Here is an 11,323-nt window from a genome sequence, read left to right on the forward strand (position 1 = left end):
CAACCGCTATTTATTGTTTTCTCCACATAGGCATCAACATGATGTAAGCAAATACATAATGCAGCTGACAAAATGCAGCAGGTAAAAATTAGCTCCTCAAGCTTCTATTTCCCTCTTTAATTGCCATCAGTTTGGATGATGGGTATGGCCTTGAAATACAACACACAGCTGCTTCACGCAGCCAAAGATTTCCATGCTGACGCATTTTTAAAATTTTAAATACATAAATAGGCATTATAAATAATAAATAGATAAATTATGTCTTCTCATAATAAGTTACCTTCTCTCTAAATTAACACACAAAGCATTTCAGTAAAAAAATACTGGCATGTGACATTGTAACGTGTACCAAACACATAATAAATAAATAAATAAATAAATAAATAGATAGATGGAATATTATAACATACAGAATCCAACAAAATAATTGGTGGTGTTTCAATGTATCAAACCTATTAAAAATGTTAAGTAGACATAGTATATTCCAGCAGCACCACTCAAATATAGAATATGAGCAAACTGTCATAATCATTGTCATATTAATTAATTACAAAAATACGTATCAGGGCTTCTTAGGAATTTCTGAGGCAGGTTGTTTGCTCAGTTGCGTTTAAGCTGTTGTATTCTTTATTCTTTTCCTCCTCTTTTGTTTTTCTGCCACTTCTCTGAAATCTCTTATTGATAACTAGAAAATAAGACAAAGAAAACTGAAACAAATATTCTCTGCATTTCTCAGGCAGTCCTTAGCTTTCAGTCCACTTTGCCTTCAGTTAATGCCAATCTGGTTCAGGTGTGAATTACATACATCCCAACTGTCCAAGATAAGCATCTATTGATACAAATTCCTATAGGGTTTAGCTTATTTGATTGGGTGATAGGTGTCTGCTATGGCTCTTGAAAATTTAAAAAGGGGCTATCTGCATCCATAGGTGCCCAAATATCTTGGAAATTTTAACCAACATAACCAGTAGAACTTTCTGTGTGTAATTACAATAGAGTTACTCATATGATCAGAACTGTAGAGGTACTTGCAAGCTTTACAAAAATAATTCTGTGTTCAAAGGGATTTGGGTCTTGTTCAGCTCAAGCAGGTTCAAACGTTTAAAAATTTATGCTCTTTTTAAAATTATTCAGCAGCCTTTATTCATGTCAGAACCACCACTACTATATCTTGATCCTGTTTTCAAAATACAGTAGTGTTGATTGGAAAAAGATTATTTCCATTTTTAATATAGTCTCCATTTTCTCATACTAATTTATTCTGCTAATATAATCTGATCCTGTTTAGACATCATCAGAGTTTGAACTCAGAACCCAAAGTGACTCATAAGCCTCTTATATAGACTACTCACTAGAAAAAGACAAAGATAAACACTGCTAATGTGGGTTATATTCGCAATAGCCAACTATTCAAGTACTTCAGTATAAGTAAGTAGCTAGGTAGAAAGCTGATTCATTAACTGCAGACAAGGTTCCTTGGGTGAATTTGATATCTTTTATTAGACCAACCCAAATGGTTGGAGAATAGTTATTAAGCAAGCTTTCGGGTTCAAAAACCCTTCATCAGGCTAAGAAAGCTTCAGTAGTTGGTGTGTGCTCATTAACTGTAAACTCAAGAATAGTATTTCCGGCCTATTCTAAATGGATCTTAATTATTTTTTCTATGAGAAGTCTAGATTATGCTAGAGAATATAATTGTATATAGCTGTCTCTTCCCACTTAATCAAACAGGCTGTGTCTACACATGCACTTTACTGTGAAGTAGATTAATTAACTGCAGAGTAAAGGGTCATCATCTACATGTATGACAGTATTAGGCTGCAGTAAACTAATTAACACTGTAATAAGATAGTACCATCGGGGACAGTAGGTGCTGACCATGGGCATAAATTGTGCCTGGTCAGCCCAGCCAGCAGGGGGGGCAGACTCCTGCCTGCTGCCTACCCACACAGCTCAGCATCCTTGTGCCCCAGCCATCCCCAATGCTGCCACCCAGAACCTGGGGCAGAGCAAGGCAGGAGCAGCCCTGGAGTCAACAGCTCCGCCCAGCTCAAATTGCTGCTGTCCCGGGTGCACTGCTCCAGAGTTTATTGCTTCAAATTAATTGCACATGTAGATGCACCCACAGTCTCCTATGCCAGTGTAATAAATGCTGCCTTAAGCTATACCTGCATGGTAAAGACCAATCACTCCAAGATGAGTTGTAATACCGATCCCTGGCCTGAACGAAGATCTTGTCCGGGGTGCTAGTCTCCGGGAGATTCATAAAATATTCATCAGTATCATAAAACTGTGAAAAAAACACATCCTATTAGACTGACAGGCAGAACATGTTCAAATATAACATTTTATGTAGTTCTAATGAGCACAAAGCGCATATAACCATGTCTGTTTTTACAATGACACTGAAGAGCTACCAGTTCAACAAACTCCTTGTAATTTAGGGGTGCTCAAAGCCTCTAGTAATCTTTTTTCCTGAAAAGATTAAAAGTGAAAATGTGCTTATATCAGTGTGATCAAAGCAAAAACTGCATCTTTCAGTGTGTGAAATATTAGAGGTAAAATTAAAAAATGGTCTTAAAAATGCTCTGCTTTATAATCTGAGTTTCCTGTGGTGGGTGTGGTGACTACAAGAGGCATTGCGAAGGGTGGCATGGACATGTGGATCTTCAGTAAGAACTTTACTCCTTTCAAAGAGCCAGCACTAATGAGATATCGCCATCTGCTGGTATGAACTTCCTTAGTTAATGCCCAGGATGGAGAGCAAGTCGATCCAAATATTATTTTTCTAGTTCTTCTACTGACTTCCTGCGTCACTGTGGGAACGTTGTTCTTAAACTCACACAGATGCAGAAACGGAAACAAATCTATTCTGTGATTTTAAATTAATGTTAATTAATAATGTGCTGCTGGATATTGGGAAGTAGCTGACAAAAGGTAAAGTAGCCTCCAGCCTCTATGGCTGGGGGACATGAATCATTGTTTTTGATTTGCCGAAGCACCTGTATAGAAAATTGAGCTATCCTTGTGCAACTAACTCAAGCAATTCAAAGAAAAGTTATTTAGGCTTCTTGTTCCCTTGCTGTTGAAATGTTGTGGATTTCCCCAGCCCCAGCCTATGCCTGATTGCCTTTTACACATCACTCATTACCAAGATCCGCTCTTCTCCTGTGATGGAGAGAAAATAAGATCAGCCTGGCACAACCTTAAAGTAGAGCACTCACAGTATAACTTCGTCTCTCAGAGATATCCCTAAAGTTTACCCTGAAGTTTGAAAAAATAAGAACAATATAACAAACATTTTATCTTTCATATGATCCATTGGGTGAGGTAATTTCTGTTCTCAGTGAAACTGGTCAAATGAAGATCAGAGTAACAACATCTAGAGGCCTCAACTAGGTTGGACACTACAAAGACATACAGTAAATGAGACACCATGCCTCAGAAAGAGTTTACAACCTCACAACTGAGTCAAACAATGGAAACTGAATGGGGTTGATAGGGTAAAATAGGAAGATATAGCAGAGATCATGTGATAGTATAGAATTTAACGTCTTCTAAGCTATAAAAACATACCTGAGATCTATAATTAATTCTTATGGTCTTCTTTTTTGGGGGGCGGGGGGTAGAAAGGGATTACATCACTAAATACTAATAGTATTCTTCATTAAATCACTGTCTTCATTAAAGTATTCTACATTAAATCACAGCAGCAGTTCTCAAGATGCCTTCTGAACTTCAAATTCTCCTATCCTATTCAGGCAAAACTCCTTAAATTATTAGGAAATTGACCTGAATAGGACAGTGGGTTTATATCAGAGATACCTCTAAGAATTACAGATCCCACCAATGAAATACTGAGGCTGATCTGTCTCCAGTACTTCATCCATTTTGCTTGGATGCCCCTGTCTAGATGAACTGGGAACTGAGTCAGTTCTGAAAAGGCAGCATCTGACAACATTTTGGTGCAGGGAGCAATTTTTTATTCTTTTCCTGTACAGAACCTAACACAATGTAGGGGCCTGGTCTGTGAGTGGGCTTATAGGTGCTACAGAAGTACAGATAATAAAAAATAGACTATAATTAAGAGAAACAAGAGCTCCTGGTCTCACCTCCACTTTATTTGTGTGTTTTTTTGCAGATTCAGTTTTGACTCTAAACGTCAAAGGGAAGTAAGACTCTGGTGTACTCCATGTTTTGGGGTATTTCCAAGTCACTTTGTTGTCTTTGGCTAGATACTGACACTGAGGAGGATCAGGTCTTACTGAAAGAGAAAATAAAGACACCATTAGCATTGTGTGAACGTACAGTTTTAGTATTGCTATTGCAGAAGATGCCATTAAACAGCTTTGGGAGCATATTAGATTAGGTTAAGCATATGCTTGAGGTTTAAGGTAATGAGGTATTTTACTCTCCCATGGAAGTGGGATCGCTCTCACTACATTACTTTGGTAAGAGTCCTTCAAGTGTTGAGGACTGTGAGGGCTGAGGCAGGAATATTACTGCCACGTAATATTACTTGGAGAGCTGAACTTTTCAGCCAATGTCTTTCTGTCTCTGCTGTATGCCTGCCCATTCATGTCCTTTTCAGTGGAGTCCCTCCCACAGTATGTAAAGGACGAGAGGGAATTCTGAGAAACCTGGGAGTGGGAAACTTGCTTCTCCACTTCCTCCCCTTCTTCCTGGTTTTACTTTCCTCTATTCCTGTAAATGGGGGACTGCAAAAAACCTAGAATACAGCTACAGTGTACTAGTAATGAATCCCTTTGAGCTTCACAGGAAGATTCCTCCAGGCATATGGCACACTCTGGCACTATGGGGATGATTTGGAGAACCTTCATGGCCTGCTGTTGATACCAAGACTGTACTGTGAATAAATTGAAAGCTTCAGGCTTCAGAGCCATTGATCCATCATCTGTAACAATTATTGAATTCAATAAGCATATATACAGTGAATTAAAAATTAAAAAACTGCCTTGCAATTCACTCACTGATATCTCTAATGAAGAAGCTGGTAGAACAGTTTTCATATTCTATATCATCAATAACCTCCAGGAACATTTCAATGGGCTGGTGTTCCTCAGCAAAGGGGCAGTGGTTTTCTTTCTGGCACTGGGATGAATATACTGTCACTAATCCATTCTGATGAATCTCAGGGTTGCCACAGGTTACATCTCCTTCAGATCTGAATTAGGAACAGAGGAAAATAATGGAAATGCAACTGAGTTATGGGTGTAGTTATGCAACTGAGTTACAGGTGTAGCGATGTATCAGAATGCTGCAATGACCCCCATCTCAGTGGATGAGATAATACTTAGTTGGCATATCTCTATGCCTCTACATCTGTGCGCCTCCACATCTATCTGAAATGAGACAATCGTGTCACTAGGGATTCTGGGCGTAGTTTGAGAATAGCATGTGACCTGGTCTTCCTTATTGACACTGCTTAGGGATACATTTGGCGGTCCTAATAGCTAATACCACTCTTCAGCCCCTTTCCCAAATCTAGCTGGAAGAAATGAGTGAAGTGTTAATTGTTTCTATAAAAAATAAGGTAATAAAAATACTTGTTTTAATTGATCTTTACATCCAGAAAAAATAGGGCCTATAGTTATTTTTTGTTTAAGAAACATATATAACTAGGGCCACAGTACTCCATGTCTTAGAGAAACCCACAAGGAAGTGGTGGGAGGTAGGAAATCCCCAGGAGGTTCCCCTCACAGTATTTCCCTCATCAGTCCCTACAGAGCATTCCCTCCACCGGGAGAAATATGCACATGTGGCATCTGGAGTGGGCACAGCCTTCCAGGGTCACAGAGCCAGAAGATCTGCAGAAAAGGGACCCAGTGAGATGGCCTCTTTTATGTCTGGCCTGACCTTCCTCTCCTTGTTGTGTGCAAGAACCATCCTGCTACTGCCAGAGTCACTCTCCAGCTGCATGGCAGCAGCTCTTGTTCTTATACTTCCAAGTCATATTAACTTCTAATAAGACTTTCATGAAGTAATCTAATAGGTCTACAAGAGACAGCATCTCACTGTCAGGGAGGTTACAGGTGAGACGATGGAAGTGGTATTTATTCCTACTGCCGCTCATGTGCTTTGTGGGCAGGTTATCTTTTCAGTATCTTCTCCACAAGCTGATACAGAGAGGTGTTTTGACCTTATTACCCAAATGAGGTGGTTAAGGAAAGTACAAGCTTGTACCCTTTTAGATTCTTGATTGTGAAGCTCACATCTGGACTCTCCTTTTCTGTCATCCACCAGCATATGAAAATCCCTGAGTAATTCTTTGCCTCACATTTTAGATAGGTCCTGTTTGGCTCTAGATTGAAAAAGAGAAGATGATATAGTTTTTTTCTTAAAAGAAGTCTGAATATTATGAAACAACAGTAATGCAAGTCTACTGAAAGATATTGCCTCCTTTCTTAGGAACAACAGTGTGTAGCATATAACTCTTCAGCTGATAGGAAAGTATTGAGTGTCTGGAAGTAAACCTTGAGGATACACTGTTGTCGGGTTTTTCCCAGAACTTGTTTGCTTGTTTATAGGGTCTTGCTTTCCATCATATTTCCCATTCAAAAAATTACCACTTTCCAAGAAGTGGGATTCTCTCATGTCTTTGATTATCTATCAAATGTTTTAAATTGGAGGCATAGCTACCAATGTCTGCAAGGCCAGGTGGAAGCAGCAGCAGGGGCTGGGCTAGCTGCAGCTTCCCTGGTGGTTCAGCCAGTGGCTGCCATTTGTGTGCCCCCTTTAAGTGGGTGCCCCAGGTTGGTGCCATGGTCGCCCACCCCTGTTCCACTACTAGTTTACATTGCTACTTGTGATGCATTTCAAAGATAGACTTGTCATTCTCAGGACAGAACTCTATCTGAGAACAAAGGGGTTCTATATTTCAGGCAATGTTTAGTCAAGAAAAAGAAATTATACTCTGCTCTGTGAAATATAGCATTGTCCAGTGAGTTAAGCATGAGCCTAAATGACCGTTTTAATCCTATCTCAATCACAGATTCAAGTCAAATCACAATAGCTCTGCTTCATGAAGAGGAATTAGAGGCAAATCTTCAGTGATATAGTTGAGCCTCAGTGACATAGCTGAGCACTGACAGAGCAGAATTACCCCCCTCAGTGGTATAACATGGTGTGAGTGCACAGGGCACTAACACTGGATGATAATTTAGAAGGGCTTCCCAGATGGTGGCACATGGGGAGCTTGCACTGTGGCAGCAAAAATGTGTGCTATGGCAGCAGCAACCCATGTACAAGGAGCCTGTGATGGCAGATGTGCAGTGATAAGGACTGTCATAATTAATCTTTTTGTGCAGATCATGCACAGCACTACCTTCCAGTGAGTTCTCTTACTTTGCAATGTAGGACTCTGCAACAGCACACAACGAACACAGAAATAACATCCCACTGCTATATCCCCTTACCTTTAAAACTTTTCAGAATTGACTTGATCATTTCACCATTTGAATCTTTTTTAGTAATTAGAAGAAAACTGTAGCTGAGGACCTCATGTGTATCAGTACTCTGACAGGTATAGTTGCCAGCATCTGGGAGCTCCTGGACTTCAGTGATCAATGTCTTGCCATGTCCTCTTATTTCCATGTCCTTCATCCAGTAGACAGAGGTGGCTTGGTTATCAGATACATTGCATGTAAGCTCCACATGTTTGGCTGGTGCCTCATCACTCCATTCGGACTCTATGACATAAACTGAACATTGCCAGGAAATACATGTTAGATCTTACTCAAGCTCAAAGAACTGGTGAAATTAAAGTACAGGCCCAGCCCTGCTTTCCTTGAAATGGATAATAAAATTCACGCTGGTTTCAATAACATGACAAATTCCCATTGTTACTGGGAAATCTTAAGTAAGGTTTAACCATAAGTATAAAATGCATCCAAATCACTGGGATCAAGGAGAATGATATTTTCACTTAAGAAACAATATTGATTCAGGGATCTAAGACAGTTTTGTAAAGAGGCATAGTTCTGTGAAGTGGGAAAGCATCAATGTTTTACACAGATGGACACCAAGGACCATAGGACCTATTCATCCCTGCCTGCGTGTGGATCTGTCTTTACTCATAAAACGGGGAGTGAAACATCTCTACAGCACTGTGCTCCATCCTGGACTTAATGGAGATCCCTGTGCTATGTCAAAATCTATGTTTGAGAAGGGTTAGGGGACAAAAAGAAAGAAAGTAATCAAGGAGCAAGGCTGCAGTGGTATGTATTGCCCTTTCCCATAACTCAAACATGACATTGCATTAATTTTCAGGAGAAGACTTCTGGAAGCCCTGGCAGCATGGTCCCAGTCAACAGGGTCTGGGAGGAAGAGAATCCCAGAGTCACAGCAACAGTACATGGCTTCCAAAAGATAGACATGCCTTGTGTAACACTCGGAGGCCCTCTGGCTGTTGCATATTGGGAGAAACTCCTTTTTATGAAATAATCTTGAAAGAGTCCACTAGTAGGAAGAGTCCTAATGTATTCCTAGTGTATTTTGTTCAGTTATTTGCCAAATAGTTTGGATGAATATGTTTCAAACTTTGATCTGCCTGTCTGTCTGTTTTTCTTTCTTTTAAAAATAAGTGTTCTTTTTGACTATTTGCTGTTCCTGGCTTACTTGTGGGTAGTTACCTAAGTCATAAGATATCATTTCTGCTTCCTGATTGCAAGACTGAAACTTTTCAAACAGGAGAAGAGTGAATAGGGAATAAGGCAGTTTCTAATGCAAATTATTAGATGAATAATCATGTTGCTAAAAGTCACAACATTTTTGATCTCCTAATTTTTTTCATGAATACTCAACTGTCATCCAATTTCTCACAAAAAAATAAGCACATGAGTCTACCAATTGTAGCTAGCCAAACTCTGAATTTTCCTTCATGAGCATGTTTGTTTTTAACTATTCAACCAGCTGCAGTGTTCAGTAAATGAAAATGCTTACCATTTTCCCTCAGTTTCCATTTTGCTTCCAGAGGGATTGTAAAGGCAAATAAGGAAAGCAAGGCAAATACTAGACGAGACATCTGTGGGAGAAACAAAAGGTTACACTAAGCCTGTTTTGGAAAAATTATATCCATTAATATTCTTGATTGAATGCTCTCAATATACACAGCATTGTGCAGTATACTAGGAAGATGCAATGCATGCTTGCAACCAATTGATCTATTCTAAGTCCTTAGTCATAAGAGATATTTGGCTAAGTTTAGTGGGCTTCTTCACATGTGAATGGTGAGCAAAGGCAACCAGTCATATTCTCAAAGCAAAGCTTGCCTAAGTACTTTGCTGCATCAGGATCTTATTCAGCGTTTCTTACTGTAGGTTTGCTTACACTTCAGTGGCAGTACGTCCCAGTGGGGATGCTAACTAACAACATCCTGCCCAGCTCATCTTGCTCATTCCAAGCACAGAAATAAGCCAGTGAGGGTGCTCTGGGAAAGCCCTCTATGGCTGCTTCTGAGATCTCAGTCTCCAATGTGCTTTAGAACAGTTATTTTTTGGTGGGTACTTTTCTGCGTGCCCATGTATCCATGAACAGATAAAATACAATCCGTATTATGTCTGTAAGTATATATTCTTAATATAACATAGCTATAAATATATCTATTTCTCTCCATGTCTAGGTCCTTATATCGTTGCTCATCACATTTAGGGATGGTCAATATTCTTTCATGAAAACTACTTTGCTATGCAAACCCAGAATTTTGACTCAGTAATGTTTATTTTCAAGAGTCTGCTTCACATGGAAAATATTGAGGTTTCATCAAAAATATGAAAAGCTTTAAAACTGAATAGCTTGTCCTAGTTTTCAGGGGAGACGTTTTCAGGTTTGAAGTGTTTATGGAAAACAACTTTCTGTTGAAAGCTATTATTTTTTCATTTTTGTCAGAATTCTCATCAGAAAGAAATTCTATTCTGATCTACCCCAAACACGCAGTATCTGAGCCTTCCCTGTGATTTGTGTAGGCCATGGACCAGCATGTGTATGCCATGGGCCATGAATGTGAGTGTGTATTCTGGACCATGGGCCATGGGCCAGAATATTATCTGAAGTAAATCAGCATGGCTGTATTGCCATCAATAGAGCTACACTAATTTATATCAGTTACGAATCTGACCATATACATTTAATTCATCTCTGTGAACAGTATAAATATGAACATGTAATATATAATGTATCTTTCAATTCAGTTCAAACTATATTTTTAAAGATATACTATATGTACATACCCCATTTTACATAAGTATATAAACTACCCTTTTTAAGAAGAATCTGATAATAACTATCTTTATTTGAATAGACTTAAATAGACTTTCTTAGATATTTTACTTTAACTGGAGAGTAAGTAGAGAGATCTTTGGATTTTTTGGGGCATGACTAGTACCCTTTGAAGTAATCTATTAACATTTTTTGATGATCCAACACAGAAGCATTCAAATACAGAGAAATAAGAAGGATTTCTTACCATTTCAAACAGAGCTTCAGAGCTGAAGTGGCTAGGAGTGTAGTCCTGTGGATCTGAAGAGAGCTAGGTATTGGTCGCCTTTATACTTGTTAACTCTGAAAGTAAAGAGATACTTTTCTTTCACCGCAAACCACAGAATTGCATCACGTGGCTGAAGTTCCTTTTCCACATAGTGATAGAGTTAAAGTAAGAAAATAAGAAAACATTTGGGAGTCCCAGGTAAATTTGATGAGGAAATGAGAGAATGTTAATGACCTTTATGCCATGTCAGAGGTATTTCTTTTCCTGTTCTCATTCTCTGTCTCTCCTTATTACACTGTCTGTTTATTCCAGTGAGGAAAACGCACAGTTAAATAAACTTCCACCTGTTTGATAATCTTTCATAGTCTGAAAAAAGAAAGAGAAAAGTATTAAAGACACGACGAAAATATTAAATAAATCCTAACTACCAAAGTTTATTAAACTCTACAGCTCAGTAATGGCAAGGGATTGTGATTTGGGATATTTGGTTTTTTGAGTATACAATCCAGCAAAATTTTGTGTGAATCCCTGCCAAACTCAGCAAACACTTTAGGTGGAAAAAAAATTGGGAACAAAATTTGAAACAGTGAAACCTATTCATTTTGAAATTTTAAAATGAAACATTTCATTTTTTTCCCTTTAAAATGAGGTTTCATTAAAAAATGTATATAAGTTTGATACAAGTGTACAAGGTTAAAAAAAAGAGCTAAACCAATTTACATGGGGCTGAATGAAATGTTTTGCTCATTCCAAGTCAAAATATTTGAGCAAAGTGGATTCTTTTGAGAAGAGAACCAAAATATCTTCAGGTATCTATCA

At 38.6% G+C, this 11,323-nt stretch overlaps 1 protein-coding gene across 1 annotated transcript; it reads right to left on the bottom strand.

The window, feature by feature from the left end:
- Positions 1-675: 675 nt before the first annotated feature.
- On the bottom strand, positions 676-9,043 carry IL12B (interleukin 12B). The gene is made up of 7 exons (XM_025200885.1): positions 8,962-9,043; positions 7,437-7,721; positions 6,205-6,322; positions 4,992-5,185; positions 4,113-4,264; positions 2,169-2,290; positions 676-685 (listed from the first exon to the last, which is right to left on the bottom strand). Exons 1-7 carry the CDS (start codon positions 9,041-9,043, stop codon positions 676-678), a joined length of 963 nt encoding a protein of 320 aa, XP_025056670.1.
- Between the last annotated feature and the right edge of the window lie 2,280 nt (positions 9,044-11,323).

The sequence above is a fragment of the Alligator sinensis genome, unplaced genomic scaffold, assembly GCF_000455745.1.
Source record: "Alligator sinensis unplaced genomic scaffold, ASM45574v1 scaffold360_3, whole genome shotgun sequence".
Lineage (NCBI taxonomy): Eukaryota > Metazoa > Chordata > Crocodylia > Alligatoridae > Alligator > Alligator sinensis.